At 37.4% G+C, this 19,942-nt stretch overlaps 1 protein-coding gene across 2 annotated transcripts; it reads right to left on the bottom strand.

The window, feature by feature from the left end:
- Nucleotides 1-378: 378 nt before the first annotated feature.
- Nucleotides 379-19,588, bottom strand: LOC112565682. Of its 2 annotated transcripts, none has more exons than XM_025241322.1 (8): nucleotides 19,248-19,588; nucleotides 16,938-17,463; nucleotides 11,340-11,403; nucleotides 10,946-11,107; nucleotides 10,399-10,508; nucleotides 9,589-9,923; nucleotides 8,940-9,187; nucleotides 379-8,681 (listed from the first exon to the last, which is right to left on the bottom strand). In XM_025241322.1, exons 2-8 carry the CDS (start codon nucleotides 17,006-17,008, stop codon nucleotides 7,533-7,535), a joined length of 2,139 nt encoding a protein of 712 aa, XP_025097107.1. In that variant the 5' UTR covers nucleotides 17,009-17,463; nucleotides 19,248-19,588; the 3' UTR covers nucleotides 379-7,532. The 2 variants fall into 2 exon arrangements, with proteins under 2 accessions (XP_025097107.1, XP_025097108.1); XM_025241323.1 differs by lacking the exon at nucleotides 19,248-19,588 and adding an exon at nucleotides 18,450-18,916.
- Between the last annotated feature and the right edge of the window lie 354 nt (nucleotides 19,589-19,942).

Raw genomic sequence — 19,942 nt, 5'->3', positions numbered from 1 at the left:
GATTTGACACCCAACAGTTTCATTTCAGCTAAGTGTGCACAGGCTTGTACCATGTGGCAAGTTACATGATTTAAAACAAACTACACATGGTCCACGGTTTGTCTGTGGCATGAACTAATGTATATAAGTATTGGTCACCAACGGTGAGGATTAGGTGTCCTGGGTTCAAATCTTGCCTCGCTCACATGCTTTATCAGTATTTAAGCACCCGTTTATTATACCCAATGCTGTACTGTGATATCAGTTGATTGCTTGGCACAATATCCATCCAACACTCCACTAACTAACCCCATGACCAAATTGTTCTCCCTCTCCCACTCCGTGCTCGCAAACATCCCTTGCTCACACAGCAACAGTATTTTTTACAGACACCAAGGGTGACAGTAAAGTTGAAGTTTATTGTACAGTACAGTACAGTATAAAGCTGTAGAGTACAGTAAAGTATTTAGATGTGTGGTATTGTAGATTGTAAGGTGCTGGGACTGGGCGCATGTGACCTGGGATGGGCTGGGAGGTAGCAAGGACATTCAGTGCAGCATACAGTAATCAAAGTAGGTGGGTGGGGGAGGATGGAATTGGAGGAGGCAAAAGGGGTGGCAGTAAGAGTAGGCTGGTCAAATGGTGCAGCATGATGCATGCATACACCTGGTGTTCACAATCACCACCCAGAAGAACAAATCTTTGGCAAGGTCTCAAAAAATAGAAGGGAGCTAGTGATCTCTAAAGATAAAAATCCAAGGCAGGGAATTTTTTAACAACTTTTATAAAATCCTACTTCAGGATCACAGGACGTTGACCTGATTTATTCTCATATGCAACCCCAATATTCAAATTTTCACCCTCTTAAAAATGGTTGTTTCTTTTAAAGTGAACATTGGATGATGTGCACTCTGAAGACAAGCTCTGATGGTTGCAAGTACTTCTGGTCTACACTACAACAATTTTTTTTAGTGGTCAAGCAGTTCACATTGCAACCACAATGGCAGTTTTCGCTGACAACAGAAAGCAAAGACATGCCAGGTATAGCAATGCCCCAGAGGAAGAGAGAGTCCGAGTGAATACATTCCCAAGAGACCAAGAGCGAAGGTGAATCACACTGCTAAATATTGAAAGCCAACAACTATTGCACAGAGCAAGAGGCAGCTAACTGGATTTCTGAGAACTTGAACACACATACAGTGGTGTGCTAGCCATTTGAGCACAAAGCAGAAAGATGCAAAGCAAAAAAAAAAAAAAAAAAAAGCATGCTTTGAAGTACTAAAAATGTAACTGCATATTCTTTCACTGACTACATTTTTAAACTTCAACAACTCTTAAATGAAGAAGACTCAAATTTCAGAACTCTGGTTAATTTGTTTAGTATCAGAAAATCTAGCAATTCCATCAGAAGTTTGTATTCATTTTTATGTTTAAGAGGCACAAGCTTGTGATCATGAGATATATTGCACTTTTAGGAGCTCCAAAAACTGAACTGTTTGAGACTTTAAAAAAATAAAAAATAAAAATAAATAAATCTCATGCAGGTAGTAAATAGTTACTGCTGCAGACCTTTCTGCATCCCTTTACGCACTGACCATTAGCATTGGACACTGCATAATTCTGACAGCTACTGTATTAACATGCAGTGACCAAAGGTCATGTGATGATTATAGTCACAGGCAGGGCCCAGTGTGTTAATGGCTTTTCAAAAAAATTAGACAACTTTAAGAGTTCATTACAAATTACAATCCTTTTCTATTCCGAGCATATAAGCCTTCAAACACCAACATTCTCTGTGCCAAGAAAAAGGTTAAAACTGAGACATTATTGTAATACATAGACTTGTTTCTCAAGGCACCAGATAATGGGAGGCTGGAAGCGTCTGTTTATGACACTAATGTCCTACAATGCCCATGATCACCTTTTTACATGCCCAGGTAAGAATGCAAGTGTTTGATGACTTGTACGTCATCAGACAAGAACTGTTAAAATTTTGCGAATTAGAATGCTGCAATCAATTAAACAGAAAGTACACACAAGTGAGCAGAGATATCTGGTCTTGTTCTGGTGCTGGAGTAAACGAAAACTTCCAGCCTTGTCCATATTTGCAACGCTTGCTGCAAATTAAAGCTGCGTAAAGGTAGCCAGTAACAAGAGTCTGTCTCAGACACCTCTTTGGAGTATGACAAAGACCCTAAAATGGGCTCAATCTGATTTTAGAAGGTTCTTCAATCATACCAAAGATCTTCATTCATGAGGTGGACTAATTAAACTGAACATGCTTTTTCTTTAAACAGATGTCAGATTAGGCATTTTTTTTTAATCCCTGAAATACATTAGTGATTGCAATTAAATCATGCAAACTTATTTTAAAACTGACATGATGAAACTTAAAATTAACAATTTACTTATATTGGTGAACTGTAAGAATTCTCATGTCATTAAATATAGCAACATTTTTCTACAATCCACTGTGCTTTAAAAAGTAAAAGATCAGTGGGGAATGGTCTTTCAAAGATTAAACTTTTCTGAGATTTTAAAATAAACACAAATGTGTCTCGCGCTACAAGCAAGGTTACATTAAAGCACACAATTGACATTTGCCAAGGCTTGATTCCTCAAAATGTTACCACTTTCTGGCTGTCTAAGAGGATCATATTTTGTCACGTATTTGCACTTACAAGTTGCAGGTAATACAAGAAAAGTATGTCCCTCCAAATGCTGCAAAAAATGTTGAAATTTATTGGTCAAACAAGTTGGCAATGTCAAAAGTTGACAATCTGGGCTTTCTGATTCGCATAACAAAATAACAAAATTTTTTTTAAATCCCACTTAACACAACCAATTAAAAATGTCACCAAATGTTAATGTGACTGCAATGGAAGCTTTTGACTAAATAACGTCCTGCACAAACTGTTTATAACAACGCTAAAAAAGTACTTATACCTTGACCTGTGGCAATATTTGAAAATCTAACAGCTTATGGGACACATGTTGATAAACTAACATATAGCTCTACATTATGGTGGCCACAAGCAGTCATCTTCTCTCACGAGTTTTTAGATGTCTTTCTGATTACTAGACATTTGTGGGAGGGGAAAAAAAGCCACCACACTGATAGGCAATGCTTAAAACAGTCTTCTTCCAGTTCTTAAATGATTTATCTGTAAAAGACTAAAATATAAAATATACCTTTTGAATCTAAGCTGTGCATGAGATGACATTCCCTGTATGCCCTGCTGATGAAGGGTGTAGGGTAAATGTTCCTGTTTAGTGTATTTATATGTTGTGCATGGTGAGGAAAAGGTACATACAAAAGCATGCTGACCAAAATTGTAGTCAACAGTAGGGTAGGGAGTTTCCATATGATGTATGGAGTCACCAACAGGATGCACAGGGCTGGCCATTTACCAGGGAAGAGGGGTGGGGGAAAACAAAAATCACAGTAGGCACTTCCAAGAACCATTAAACGAAACTTCACGAGCACCCTTGCACAGCCGAGCAATGTTGCACACCAAAAGCTTCTAAATAAAATGTCAACTCTGCCCTATCATCACCAACATGAGATTCTTAAAAAAAAAAAAAGTCTCCAACAACAAGAACTAAACAATATAAATATAGCATTCCTTTGCTCTGACTGTAGTGATTGACTTCTATTAAGGCTCTGGCTACAATAAATTCTGTCTGCTACTCTTAGAGCTGTAAGCCTACAAAAGTAGACCACCTGCTGTTTAACCACAACTTTTCTTGGAAAGTGTTGATGGTGGGTGAACCAGACATACCCAGATCATCACAACTATTGTGTAAGACATCATATCTAAATAAGTACAGAAAAAATATTGTGTTATGGTAAATTAAAAAAATCTCATGGCTTTCAGTGTTGGCAAAGGGAAGACTAAAAGCCACTCCCATTCTGGCAAGAGGATTACAGTGCCATCAAAATTGCACCATTTGTAGACACCTTATTTAAAAAACAACAAGAACGATCCTGTTATTAAGTATGATCCCCTGTATGGATTTGCAAAAAAAGAACATCTTTAAGATTTTACCTGAAATTCAACATCTTTTATATCTGGCAGACTTCCTATAACGAAGTCTACAAACAAGCTGGTATTTGTAACTGCAAGACCTTAGCTTAAGCACTTTTGTCAGCTTCTCTTTGACAATATTTAATGAGGTTAACTAAACATGCTCGCTGGCATGCACCAAGGACAAAGGAAAAAAGCCCTACAAGCTAGGATTTCAATGTTACATTGTATGCCATGCAATCTAAAAGTCATGTTCTGGTCAAGCACAAAAGCAATACTGAAGGTCAAAAACTGAACAGTCAAGGAAGCAAAGAAACATTTAAGGAGTAACATATGGAATAAAGCAAATGACTGAAAAACAACTGCTTGAATTGATTTTTTGTAAGAATCAGTAAAAGAATTGCACATAAATCTATGTAAAGCACATACACTCACATGGTGCGCACAAGCAAGCAAACACCTGCATGTGGGTATATGCACCCATGCACAGAACCCTGCAGCATAAAGCCCATGAGACAGAAATACAGTCACATCATATGTAGTACAACAGGCCACACCTGAAACATAAAAAGACACAATCACACTGGTGAAAGGTCATGGTACATAAGGTCACATCAACGTGGTGCATATGCACACTGCAAGAAATCTGTGTTCTAGTATTACTTAGCAGCCCACAAGCACATGCAGATCCACAAGAGCAAAAGCATGTGCTCTCACATTCATGCACATACAGGTCTATGCCGGCAGTTTTTTTTTAGCATAAGCAAGAGCCAGCAAATAGTTACAAAAAAAAAAAAAAAAAAAAAAAAAAAAAAAGAATAAATAGAAGAACTGCAGCTTTGCATATTACAGACTGGACACTTTTACCTTTTAAACATTCCAAGTTTGTAACATTAAACCATTTTACACAACTAAATATTCACCTTAAAGTGCACATATCAACATACCAAGCAAGGAGGTGAAGGGAACCACATGCATTGCTTTGCTCTACTTTCTAGACAATTCTGCTGACGTTTTCCCAACAATCATAGTCCGCCAACAAAGTGGCACACCATGATTTTTTAAAATAAAAAATCTAGGTTGGTGTACATTTTCACAGAATTTAAGTCCAACAACACACCACTTATAATTTGAAAAATTAAGCTTTCTGCACAAAGAAATGGTGATCAACATGCTCAACTCAAGTGTAAACTTGAAATGATGTAAACATCTTACCAGTGCTCTTCATCATGGCATGATTTGCAACTTCACAATAAAGACGGTCACCATAACTAGAACATCACACATTTGTGTATTAAAAGCCATCCAGAAAAAGAATGCATAACCCAAAATCTCTAACTGGGAATGCATTGTTAGGCAACCCCTCTTGCACCAACCCTCCCTCCTCTGTACTACGATGATACAACAGACATTCCAAAACTTAAAAAACAAACAAAAACAAGGTAGGTTAGGATAAACTCTTACAGTAAAGTGTGCACCGTATACATGCTAAGGCTCAGGAAATTCACGCATTTTTCACCTCTGCATGTTAAATGGAGCCCACTATAGCTCCTCCAGGTTGACACTGAGTCTGCTTCTCAAGGTTGTTTGAGTTTCAAATCATCTTGAGTTGCATGGGTTTTTTGGTTGTTGTTGTTTTTAAAGATATATGTCTATTACCAGCCTGTAATTTGGATTGAGTTGCTTGATAGAATGTAGCCAAAAAAAAACAAAACAAAAAAACTATCAATCCATTTTGGCATTTTCTAGATTTGCCAATCTACAATAGAATAATGACATCATTAGATCTTGCAACTGTTCTTGCTTCACTTCAGGTGCACATTACAACTGTGCAAACCTCTGCAGCACAAATATCACTAAAATTAATTGAATAAGGTATTAATTCTACAGCCATTGGCAACTAATATATCAACAACTAAACTGTTTTCAACAAAGTACCACAGTCAATGTTTGTAAAATAATTTCCATCTTTGAAAGAACAGATCTGGACAATATAAAGGTAACAAAGCCATCCAGTAGAAAGATCCTTAATTATAAAGGAAGATCCACCCATGAAGGTACTTGGAACTTCTTCACCCTCACATGAAGATATACATATAAAAAATTCTCTTGTTTTAAACTACTTTTACATTTCACAAAACACACACACATACATATGCACATGTGTGTATATATGAACAGCCTGTTGCTCCATTTACATCATGTTACTGATGCATGCAGAACATCACAAAATTCTGTGGGCCCGAATCTGTATCCTCAACAGCTTTTCTCATTTACCCTTACACATTGTCATAAGAAACATTCTTTTGTTGTATGATTTTTGTAGGACTGAAAATAAAAAGTTTCATAATAACTATAGACACTGCTTAAGCCCTGTGAAGGGTGACAATTTTCCAGTTCACTTCTAGTTGCGAAAAAAACTCACTTCCGAAAAAAAAAAGTAAGCACTGACCACACAAGAGAAGTGACTGGAAGGGCTTTCCATCTCAATGCCTGGAATTAGGTGTGATGTCTATTCTGTGTGACTTCACCAACGCAGTTTTGTACAACCTAATGAACAGCCCCTTTACAATGGCTCGCTGTGGTATCACTAGAATTGAAGAAATTTTTCTTACATGGTCATATAAATGCTTCATAGTGTCCACAAGTTTAACTCAATTTTTCCGCAAAAAAAAAAATAAAATAAACAAAAATAAAGGAAAACAAAGGAAAAGGACTGATGAACTATATAAATGCATAAAGGCATGTCACTCCAGTCCTTCATGGCCATTAAAAAAAAAAAATTACAGGAATACATTCTACCTTCATCTGTCCTTTTATAATCACTATATACATAAAATCATACATACACCATCACAAATGGAAAAGATCCACTGGAAATATTTTGATACAACTTCTCATAAAACACTAATAATTAAAAGATTCATTAAAAAAACTTCATTTTTTTTAAAAATTCACTCGAAAGGGTAAGATATCTTTAGTGTGGTGTAATGAGAGGTCATATATCTGAAGTACGTTCTAATCACACAAAAATTTACAGGACATAACAACAAGCAGTTTGATTTTACTGTATGACATTCTATGTGTATTTGCAGTATATTTAAAACCTCCTGGTGAAATATTTTACACCATGTGGCTTGTCTAATTTGGCATACATACTTCAAATGTGATTAGCTGAGATTGAAACCAAGAGCTGCATTCTGTAATTATAACTAAGACCAGAACACAGGCTCTACAATATACCAGGTACACACCGAGACCTTTCATCCTTTTATGTAACTTCAAAGGCTAGGCTCCATTTTTTAATTGCTGCTGAGTGGGTAAACATCCAAAAAAGCATCATGTGCATACAGGCACACATACACATTTATATATGGACATATATCCATGTACAACTGCACACTCTCTCACACACACATAATGCACAAAACCATAAACATACTCAAACATAATTTATCTCCTTCCAATTTTGATAAAAAAAAAATTTTTTAAAAACCAAACAAATAAAAAAAACCCCAGAAAGTGCTAAGAGTAGTGGTCAGCTGAAGTGCGAGGCTGCCCTGTTTCACAGCTCTCCTCATGCTCGACACTTTGGCCCTTCTGGTCCGTTGCCTCTCCAACATCAAATGCTGCTCTTTGGACAGCATCTCCTGCATCCATCATATCAAGATGTGTATCTGGACATGCAACCTCCATCACCAGTGAGTCAGCCTTACGTTCAAAAGTGTCTTCCTCCAACCCAGTTAGACCTCCCTCTTCGGAAAAAGCTGTCACTTCTATGCCAGCTGGGTTGTCCATGAGACTCGAGCTTTCCACATCATGTTTGTCAGTACTGGAATTCATCCCAGAAAGGTCCACACTAAATCCCCCTGAGCTTACATCAAGCTCATGGAGTTCACCTTCGTCTGCCACACAGAGGCATGTGCTCACATCATCCCCCGGACTTGACCATGATCCAGGGGTGTCACATGCCTGTGTGAGCTGTTGCTCTTCCACAAAATCTTTGCTCTGCCACTCAGGTTCTGTCTCTAGTGAGGCTGAAGTTGTCTCTGCAGCGCAGATTTCTAACACTCCTGAGGTCTGCTTGCAGTTATGATGATGGTGGTGGTGGTGATGATGGTGGTGGTGATGATGGCGGTGATGGTGGTGATGGCGGTGGTCAAAAAAGTAATGAGACTGGACGTGAGGGAGTGCAATCTCTGCCAGGGTGTCGCTGTGGATGACTTCGCGGGACTCGGCTTTCAGCACATGACTCCAAACTGGCTCGGAGGCCGGGGACTCAGAGCGAGAACTATTATCTGTAAACACTGAGTCTGCGTCAGAAAAAGCCTCCAAGACGGTGCCCTCAGACGAAGCTTTAGTCACAGAGTTGCCAGAATTCTTTGCACTTCCACAGCCATTGCTGCTTCCGCAGCCAGTGCCACTGCATCCTCCTCCATTTTTTGAGCTGCCGTTGTTTTTGCCATTGTGGTGGTGTGAGTGCTTGAAAGAGTGGCCCAGGATATTTGTGCCAGCCACACTGCAAGTGGAGATAACTGTAGGTGATAGAAACCAGTCAGATCGCTGTCGGAGGCGTTCCAGCTGCTTACGCTTCACAGAGTTGAAGCGTGAAAGACTCCGAGACTGATAGTAGGAACGCATCTCATTCAAGTTGTCCTCCAGTGACTTCGGTCTCTGCAATAACCCAAACATACTGAACAGATCCTCTTCATGACCAGAAGTCACATAATTTCTTTCTACCCATATAAATTACACCTAATCTTTACAGGTGAAACTTGCCCCACAAGAATGCCATATTAAATACCTTTATCAGCAATTTCTTTTTCTATTGTCTACCACCAATTTCAGTATAAATATGGTCCTTCAATATTTAAGTAGGACAAATACAGTTCACAGACTTCTGCTTGTGCACAGAATACATTCACACCCTACCTTTGACACCTCTGGGGAAGGCATGAGTGAGACCTCAGGTGCAGAAAGCGTAGAGACATTGATGGTTAGTTGAGATATGTCTCCATCGTGTCCTGCATCTGATGATGGAAGCTGCCTCCTCAGGCCTGCCAGGGGAGATAGTTCTGGGCTGTCTCCACCTACACCCATTTCATCACTTTCAACCCCACCAGCCTCATGGTCACTGTCCCCTTCCAAATGAGATACTTCGATGAAGTCTGGAGACACCGCTGCACACAACATTTTAATTTCTAGTGATCTGGGCAATCTCATCAAGAAAACTTCATATCATCTTTGTATGACAAAACAGTTACAAAGACAAGAAAGAATGGAGAATTGCAGTGCTTGTATCTCATGAATGAAGTAGTGTTATTCACTCAGATGTTGAGTATTAGTAATTTACAATCATCAAAGTCCAGTCACTGAAGAAATGTTTTTACACTTATTTCACACTTAAACGCTCACTTTTAATGATACCCTGATTCACTGATATAGTAACTTGGTTCTGGACATTCTTCCAAGAAAGTGAGCAGGTAGAGGATCATGACAACAGTTTACTTGTAGCAAGATCTGACATAAAAAAAAAAAATTGCTGTCACACAGACATGTAAGGCGAAGACAAGAAACCTACGTGGCAAGGTTTCCTGAGATGAATACTGGTAGTGATAATGAAAGAGTTCCCGGACATGGATTCCTGTGTGAGTGGTCTCTGCAAAGAACTGGATGTTCTCCTGACCAAACATGGCTGCCACGCCAAAGTTGTCAATAAGCAGCTGCATAATGCGTGAGGCTTTCTCCACTTTAGCTGGATCCTCTGCACATGTGTGGAACATTGACCCAGCCACCGAACGAGACAATGCTTCCACTGACATCAGGTTGATCTCCGAATAAGAGATGATGCGAAACCATGTACCAAACAGCAGGGCCAGCAACTGCTGATGAGCTCTGCTCAGTGATTCAATGAATCTGAAAGCCAAATCACTTAAATAACCTCTCTCATGCATGTGAGTGTGTGTATGTATATAGAATGAAAATAAGCAAATAAAAAATTTTAGACACTTGCTTGTATTTTTATGCCCTCAAAAGAATAAGGTTGCCTTGACAAATCTACCAAACTCTGCACCATCAAAATATCTAAAAAGTTGTGGGGTTTGTTGTTCGTTTTGTTTTTTTTTTTATACTGTTTTTCTCCCCGATTTTCTTAAAAAATCTAAAATGAGTGGATGGCATGATGCTATCTAAGGCATGATGCTATCTAAGATGATTTGTTCTCAACCCCATAATTCACTTTAGTCTTCTCGTCATCTCAGTTTGGAAGCTAAAGCTATCCAAAAGGAGAAAAATATTAGAAAGAGTAAATAAATTTTTTTTTTAAAATGGCTAAAATTGGGAGCTGCAAATTAGTTATGGCCACAAATGCAGAAAGACTGGAAATACTTGCCCATGAACTGCCTGGCATTGCTCTAGCCGGTGGCCCAGTGTAAGCACCTGCAGCAAGGTCTCCTCTCCATCAGCAGTCAACACACCACCAGGAATCTTGAGCAGGAATTTCTGAGCCAGCCAACCAGATACCACATAAATAAGCATTAAAATCTCTCCACCTCTCTCTCCTTCCCCTTACCCATCCCATCAACTGTTATTCTAATTCTACCAAATGGGGCATTTAATTAAAAAAACAAAATCGAGCATCAAAATGTAGAAACAAGACTCTGTTCACAACTCTTTCAGCTATACTGTCTCCTCTTCTAATGTGACTAAGGTTAAGTACTATTTTTTTTTAAACCTTCTAAGGACAGCCTACTAAACTGTTGTCCCTTGAGTGGCTTTTAAAAAAAAAGAAGCAGAAAAACAAATATAATAACACAGATTCTCAACTTCACAACTAAGCATCAAACTAAGAAGAAGGATGCTATTTGCATAAACAGTCAGTGACAAAACAAAAAGAGAAATCAGCTGTATAATGTTGCTTTGTAAAATTCATTACTTACTTTGACAACTGAGGCTAGTGTGTAAAAGCTGTAGTTCGGATATATCACTTGCCGGCCCTCTGACAAACGCTTGACAATGCGACGGATGTCATTAGGGTTGCCTGGTCGCCGAAAGACATCTGCAGTTGCTACCCCTTCCTTGGCAATATACACTAGCATATCCTACACAACAAGAAATATAAGGTTGACTCTAATCTCTTTTCTTATTCTCACATCTGAAGGACAGTAATCTAGGCAGCAGATAAAATATCTTTAAGAGCTACAAAGATGCATTTGAAAGCCATACCACATCTGCAAAAGTTCTTGTCATTAAGCTATATTTGGCTCAATGCATTTCAAATAATATGCAAGTTTCATTTAGCTCTAACAAAGAAAAAGAAAAACAGCATCTTACCACCAGTGGGGATGGAAGGTTTCCATTCTTTAAAGCAACATTGACTGGCACTCCAAACTTTAGCCTGAAACAGAACAATTTTAAAGGACATCAGGTAAATATTTCATAACATTTTATTATGTTTACAGAGTTCCAATACTAAGTCTTGAAATGTAATACAGCTATTCAAGGTCCTTTCAATAGGCCTTGAGCTTTGAAGATCAGTAGATACATAACCATAACTCTTATAGCATGTGTGTTCAGTTATTCTTGGTCTGGACACATAGCCACAGCCTTATTTTATCACTTCATTTAACATTTGGCCAAGAATGCTTCTACGTGACTGCCATGTAAAATTGCCATAGTCACACATCTGACATGTCCAGTTAAAAAGACTCCTTACAGGAGAGAAATGATTTCTTCAGAAAAAGAGAGAGACTTGTGACACTTGATATCTTTAATGTCATTGACATCATCATTATAACATAGACGAGATTCAAGCAAGAGCAGAATATAGAAACCAACATGTAAGATGAACATTTTCATTTCATTTTAAATCCAGGAAACATCTATGAACATAAGGCATAACAAAATCTTGAATTACATTGTTTTGTCTCTTCAGAATGAAGACACATAATCACATAATACATATATCCTGTGTAATACTATAATTGTTTAATTCATTTATTACTTATTTATATGGCCACAATACATGAGATTAATGCAAAACTTTGCACAATTAGTTACAACTTGTGTCCACTGGGTTTGATTTTTGATTTTGCCCTAAGTTTATTTGCTTCAGGTATGTATTTTGCTACAAAGATGATATGATTTTCATTCCTTAGTACTCAGTACTTCCTCTACTCTCTCTGTGATGGATGTTTGGAGGAAACTACATTTTGCACAAACAGTTTTGAAAAGTTATTAAGTCAAAGAAGGTTAACTTCATCTTCAGTGACATCTGCATCATTGCAGACTGGGCAGCCTGTTTTTGTATTGATGCACAAGGTCAAACCACCTCATTTTGGCATGAATGCCTAAGGTTCTTTTTCTCAGTCTTCTATGCCATCTGAGTGTTACAATTAAATATTTCTCTGGCTGCATATTATTACTAAAAGAAGAAGTGCACTACTGATATTTGTAATTACCCTCCATTTTTGAATGTCTGGTTTGGAAAAAGCTGCAGGTGAGATGATCTTTAAATTCTGATACATGTACAAACATTTAATCATCCCTACACCTTGCTGAAGCCAGATAACCCAAAGCTGTTGTCTTCTAAGAATATTTTTTTGTCTGTAGCCCAGATGTCTTTCACAGACTGTTGTACAAGCATCTCATACACCTTTCTGAAAATCTTGATTTTGCTAACTTCACTATAGGTGATCAATATTTCATACACTTTAAGTATGTATATACATAAAAAGAATGTTATACCACTTTGCCATACAGCATGTGAAGAACGAAAGGTTACATCTATGAAAAATTTCATTGCAAAAGTGCGAAATATTTTCTTCTGGGTTCTTTTTGTCTAAGCCCCAAATTTCAGCCCTGCATGTCAGCAATGGGTTTACCTGTGAGAAAAGAGTTTCCAAAAAAAGAGATATATGATCTAAATAAAGGTTTTTATGAACTTTTACACTTTCTATCACTCCTTTCTTTCCTTGCATGCATAATTCACCCCATATTACGCTAAAACTCATCTTAGTTAATACATCCTAGATATTTGTAGCTATTTGTTATGAAAGAATGAGTGTGCGCACACACAAGTGCCTATGCATGCATGTAATTTCACTGTATAAAATAAGCAAAACTTAACACAACTGTCATTATAGTTAATACACAATCACCATCTTGTGGCGATTTTTTTCTTAACATAAGTGATTATCTATATCATGATCAGAAACTGACTTTTGTCCAAGGTGAAAAAAAGAATCAGTTGCATAAACTATTGTGGAAATAACTGTAGCAATGACTGATATAAAATATCTTTCAATGGAATGGTGTTCTTCAGATTTCCCAATGACCAGCCAGATATGTTGCATTTTCATTTCACTTTGCAAGATTCCTGTACAATACAACAGTAATATTTGCTTTCAGTTGACGATTTTGCACACACTTGTTTTTGGATGAAAAATTTCTTATAGCTGGATAGCTAACTATAACTTTAACTTCTTATTTCTTAAATAATGGGATTTAGCATTCATACCTGAATGAAGTATTGAGAAAATTAGTGAAGGCATGCATGGACGTTGGTTTGAATTTCATTTTTTTTAAATCTATTTTCTCTTCCTTAAAATTTAGAGTAAATGTTTTATGACAGACTTACAACCTACAGATGTTTACATAACCCTAAACAATCCTGCTGAATTTCGTAGCTTTATTTTTAGTAGTTTAAAAGATACAGGTGATTCTAACAACAGTATGTCCACTTCCAACTTTGGTGCTACAGATATAACAAATTTGGAGACAGTAGTACACCAGGGAAAAACTGATTAAAAAGTATCTGCTATTGTCTGTAGATTTTATCATTTTGGAGATGTAATAGTGCATTACACCTTGTTTTGGAAGCCCTTTAATATGCTCTTGAAGTGAAATTACATAGGCAAATATTTTCATTTTGGCTTATTTTGTGTTGGTTAACTAATAATCCTGAACTGTTGTTCTTGTTAGTCTGAACTAGGAGCAACATAGAGTTTCAAAATGTTATTATAAAAAATTGTCATAAAAAATGGCAAGTTTGCAAAGTTTGGAAAAATCTCAAAATGTGATGAAAACACAGCTTCGCACCTTTAAGGTAGTGTATCTCTGTTTCTAGCAATAACAGTACCTTACTTTCTTTTGTTTTGTTTTTCTTGTATTTCCTACATATCACAGTAATACATGTTTCAAAGTGATATGCAAGAAATTTTGACTACCTGTTGATGTTTTTTTTTTCACAGATGAGTTTAAAGAATTTTGGCCATATCTGACAATTTCTACACCTGGATACAATATTTTACTTTGTTTTCTAAATTCCTCTGTATGTGTGAGATAGTTTCAAAATATTTCTTTACTTGCAACAGATATTTCCAATGAGGGTATTGCAGCACCAATTCTTGGAAATACTTGCAGTTTACATAACAAATATATATCCCAAAATTATATAACAATCTTTCTAGAGATAAATAAGCTACCATTAAGTAATGACCATCCCTCAAGTTCCAATTACTGAAACCTGTGAACTAAGTTGCAATGCCTGTAGGATTAACATATTACTACCCAGTACTTTATAATCCACTGATCAAGGGAAGTAGCAGGAATGTCTACGCTCTCTGCTTAGTAAAATACAGTGGCCATTCTTCCAGAGTACTTTCTTATGCTGACTAGCATAAAAAATCTTAACTCTTAAGTCCAAGGTACAGAAAAATGAAAAATTATGCTGTCTGATACAGCTTTTTTCCTTCTTATTCCTTTTCACCCCCCTTAGAGCATAGGGCCGCAACTATTTTTATATTGACCATGAAAACAGCACAGGCAAAAAAGAGATTTGCAGAAACATGGCTGCTTCTTGCAAAACGAGACCCCTATGGGGAAAAAGCTTTAATTGTAAGGATAGGCCTAAGTTTTAATTACCTCACTGTAAAGGAATCATGTTTCACAGTTGCAATCTTCTTGTGACATGACAACTGTTAATCCCTTGCTAACTCTTTAAAGGTCCTATAGACTATAAAGCAAAAAATCTTGCTTTAAATAAATAAGTAAATTTATTGCAATGCCTTATTCACAAAATCTATGTGAATAACCCATTTACACACAAGCCCTCAACATACACAGAAATAGATCAAATCAGCTATGTCTTATTACACAGATTACAATTATCAAGGCTACAACTGATGGGAGAGCGTAGAGTATTTATTAATATTCAAGCAAGGTGGAAGCCTAAATTGCCTCAAAAAGTGTTTAATTTCTAATCTTTAAAACGACTGTATTGGAACTATAAATGATAAAAACAAAAAAGTTAAATTGATTTAACAGTTTAAAAACTGAATTTTTCTACCATGATCCATATGGAATATCACACTTGTAATCACATTGAAAAAGAGATATCTGAAGAGACATTCAATAAAGTCATTCAGACACTGCATCACACAAAATATTTGTACTTCCATTCAAGTTTAAAAGGCACCAATATGGGTACAAGTCACAGAGAGAAATATTTTCAATAACCAAGAATAAAGCATCTACATTATGAAAAAAGTAGTTTCAGAATGATCAATCAGCACAAAGTCTTAATCAATCCACCATCCTGAATGTAAACAGGTGGAAAAGTGCACACTTTCTTATATAAATCCTCTTACCTATGATCAAAGGGAAGTCAATCATGTTAGTAAAATGGCTAAATGGGGTTTTCTTCTTGAAAGGTACAAAGTTACTTCCCTTCTAATTTGTTATCAGAAAATGTTCACAATAATTGTAAAGCATCTGGTAAATGGTCATTTGCATCAGAAAACATGGTCATTTTACACATGACAAACTACCTTGATCAAAGGAAATAAACGTATCTGGAGAGAGAAGCAACCGTACATCCATCACATATTTGACCTCTTTTATGCACTTGCAAGAATGTCAGTGTTCGAGGGCTTACATCTGCCTCAAAGAAAGGATGTTATTTGCTTAAAATCTGGGAGTAGGAATCTTGCAATGAACAAAATGCCATCATTTTGAAAACATTTTTTACTTTGGCACCTCTTTAACAGAAATAATGTTTAAATAAACTGCCATCCATGACCATACATGACCACTGTGATAGCTTTGAAACCTTTAACTATGTAAAATATACTATGGATGTTCTGGGATATCCTGGAATATATTGGGAAAAGACTTTACTGATTTGAGATTTCACGTTATGGCTGAAAAGGCATATCTGTAAAACACAGAAAGCAATCTTAACCTTCAACAGCTTGCTGACACCTAAACAAAACTAATGATTTATGTCAAACATGCCCTGAAACTTAAAGACCCAGGGCTGCAGTGTATAGGTGGTCTTAACTTAAGACTGCAATTAAGCTAAAAAAAATTGTCTTAGCCTAACATGGCAAAAAAGTGTGTTGCATGGGCCATCTTAACTCCTTAAGCAGTGATTTCTTTCTTAAAATTTAAGACAGCTTCCCCACTAGCCTAATAATGATTCGATTAGCATTAACGCTTTGTCATTGCTTCAATTGGAGCATTTCTCCTTCTTCCTCATTTCAGCCATTATACAAGCGTGAATTTTGCGGTTTCAAGAGAATGTGGTTTGCAAGGCAACAATGATATAGCGCAGTTTGCATTGGTTGAATATATGGTTTCCAAGGAAAGCCTGGACGATCCCAGGAAGAATTTATTCATACTGCTGACCTTGACCTTTCTGCAGATTCAACCTATTTCTCGACTAAGAGGGTAGGCATGGTCATGAAATAGGAATTAAGATGGTGACTTAAGCAGGACTTAAAATGAGTTAAGAAAGCTATCTTACGATAAAAACTTAAGACTGCCTATGCAACACAGTCCAGCTCCTGAGTCAAAGCGCTTACATTATTTAATTTTCATTACCATTATCAAAAATGTTGATTGAAAATCTTTTGGCACACAGCTACTCACTTGGTGGAGCGAAAGGTCTCCGTCCGCGTGCTGCGATCTGATACGCATCCTCCAAAGACATTACGAAACATGGCCGCCTCACGGAAGTGACCACGCTTCACAGCTCCTCCCCCCACTGCAGCACCGCCCTTTCTTTCCAGTTCCACCGTCACACTCAGCGTGCGTTTATCTCCTATTGGTCAGGCCAGCCAGAGGTGCAGCCTGACCCACTTCACAGCATCACCAGGGACAACAAACACACCAACATTATCATGGCTGCTGCTCCAAGATTTCCAGGATACATCAGCTGCACAGGCACCACAGCACACCACTGTCTCAATGTCCATCTTGGCCATCGGCACTTCCAGCCCAAACCTCTTCAGACTTTGTCAGTTACATAAAGAAGCTGGTAGCCATTTCCAGTGATGCTGCTGCTGCCAGACAAGCTTGTGCAATTGCTTTACCCTGCCATTGGCTCCAGTCAACATGTGCCCTTTACATCCATTCTAGGCATCCATTCGCAGGGTCTCGCATGCTCAACAACCCACTGCAAAAGAGTTGTATTCCTTGTATAAATGTCATATATTCTTATTTATCATTAAGCAAATATATTGTTGTACATTTAGTAAACTAAGCTGTCTCTTCAGAAATCTATATTTTTTAAATTCACATAAAGCATGTAAGCATTTCTCCTTCACATGCACAATCAAAAAAATAAGAACTGAAGAAAATACACTTTTTATATTTAACCTTATCCGTCTTTAATTAAATAAGTCAAAACAGAGCAAGAAATGTAAAAGCTGTTGTTTGCGCAGTGAACTTCTTCCTTTCTAAAGTGATCCCAGATCTTAATTTTTTGCAGTTTTAACTTTCTTGGTTAGAAACCATTACTAATAACAGCACTACTACAGTCAGCATTTCTGCAAATCAAACTGAGATTACTCTATTCATTATGAGACAAAAGCCAATAAACAAACACTTATTGCTTTTAAACCTATAACAAAAACTCTTGACAAATTTTAAATAAATGTTAATCTGCTCTGTTGGCAATACTTTGTCTGTGCTGAGTAGATTGCCAAAACAAAATGGGTTACACAGTTTAGATAAAATTTTAATGAACAAATTTAGAGGTTTCTTAGTTACAAATTGAATATGAGAGCTTATTTTAAAAATAGAACAGATTTGATTTTAGTAAAAACAGCAGCAGTCTTACACATTTCTTAATTAGTAGGAAAATCATTCCCAAGATGACAGCTACAATTTTTTTTTTTAAAACTGACACCTGCACATACAAAGCACTGTTGGTATTTTTTAAATCCTTTTTTTATGTTACCAATCTTTAATTGATTTGATGTTACTTTAGTCTAATTCTTCTTTAACTAACATTTTCATTGTTAACATTTTCAGCATGCACAAATTGTTGCCTTGCTGAATGTTGACAAGATTGAATTTTTTTTAAATCTTTCATTCTTTATAGTGTAAAAAAATCATCAACAATCGATGAACAAAATATTGCAAATGAAACAAATTTACTATGTCCCGTTGGAGCTCAATAACTCGTTCGGCCTGATGAAGTAAATCAGTGACATCAGCATTAGGACCACTCGTCGTTGACTACAGAAATCAAGGCAGATAACTGGTGAATAAAAACAGTGCCCGTCTCCCGAAAAACAAACACGCAGGTAACTAACTGTTCCTACATGGATCAACTAGTCATGCGAACAGACGACACACCGCCCTAATTCGTCTGGCCCGATGACTGATCACTCTCTGCGAACCGCCATTGTTGCATTTTCGAAGTTCTCCGGCTAAATCAACACGATGCACTTTGACGGATGCAAGTTGTAATTAATAACTGCATAAATTCGAAGATATCTTTACTGTCACTGCTTGCATGTCGACCATGGCGCCAGTGAAAAGAAAAGAAAGAACGCACACTAGAGTCCTGCTTCAGTAGCTCTGCACTGTGCGGTGCACGACATCTGCACACACCTTGACAGCAGCCTCTGCCCGCCACCAGCCAGCTTCCGTCGGAGCCGACAGCTCAACGGCCATGCATTCCTCTGCCTGCTACTTAGCACCAGTTGCATCCATGGGCAGATGCCGACGGGTTTATCTCGACAATGCACAGACGAAACTAAGGGGTCGGGAGGGGGGAAAACATCACGGGAAGGAAAAATTTGATGGTGACCCCGATCGAGGGCGGATTATCGACCCCCATTTCTCGATTGATAATTGATCGAATTTTGTCAAGACGATTCCCAGCTCAGCCGCGATGCCAGAGATTCTTACAAAGCTATTTTATTATAGTGTATGACGAAAAGTACTCACATCTACGTTGCCTGAAGCTCACTACGTCTACATTGTTAGTGAATTTGGGTAAAATGTCCAGCAAAATTGGGAGTAACGGTCAGAATGAAGCAGGATGACCCGGAAGTGCATTTCTTTTGTAGCGGGAGAAGTTATTGAACCTAGTGGATTTTTTTTTTTTTTTAAATAAGTCATCCCGATTTTGAAGCCTTTTGTTCCATATCTTTTTGTAGACATTATTTAATAGTTTTTTCACATAACACCTCTATTAGAATATGAAAATACAATCAGAAGAAAACAGAATAAACACAAAATGAAAATACCTGTATACGCGAATCATCGAGATGATTGTCAAGGATTTTTTTCCCACTCGATCCTGAATGAGTACATGTAGTATGCAGTCAGCGTAAACCCTATTATTCTTTATTCCATTCTATTTGTTTATACTATATAACCAACACGTCAGTCCCTAATGGCTATGTAGGGGTGGGCTAGTCGTACAAAAACACAACAAAGATCGAAATTGCCACACAACTGTAGATTTTATTCAGACTTTCACTCGGCGGCTAGCCGGCCGCTGATTTTTTTTTTTTTTTTTTTTTGGGGGGGGGGGGGGGGCAAGCGTCTCGATCAGTGAAGGGAAAAACTTCGGAACCCTTCGGAAGTGTGACGTGCAACAATCGTGTGTATGATTAAATTAAAAATGGATTGTAAAA

The sequence above is a fragment of the Pomacea canaliculata genome, linkage group LG6 (assembly GCF_003073045.1).
Source record: "Pomacea canaliculata isolate SZHN2017 linkage group LG6, ASM307304v1, whole genome shotgun sequence".
NCBI lineage: Eukaryota > Metazoa > Mollusca > Gastropoda > Architaenioglossa > Ampullariidae > Pomacea > Pomacea canaliculata.
Note: the sequence above shows the minus strand (reverse complement) of the source record. Positions and strands in the feature narration are given on the sequence as shown.

Bases quoted from the DNA above. Each gene is read 5' to 3' on its own strand.
- LOC112565682 (XM_025241322.1), bottom strand. From the start codon at position 17,008: ATGTTTCGTAATGTCTTTGGAGGATGCGTATCAGATCGCAGCACGCGG. The intron at 11,404-16,937 runs GTGAGTAGCTGT...GTTCTGTTTCAG, and splicing joins GAGACCTTTCGCTCCACCAA to GCTAAAGTTTGGAGTGCCAG. The intron at 8,682-8,939 runs GTAGGGTGTGAA...GGGTTATTGCAG, and splicing joins CTTCCCCAGAGGTGTCAAAG to AGACCGAAGTCACTGGAGGA.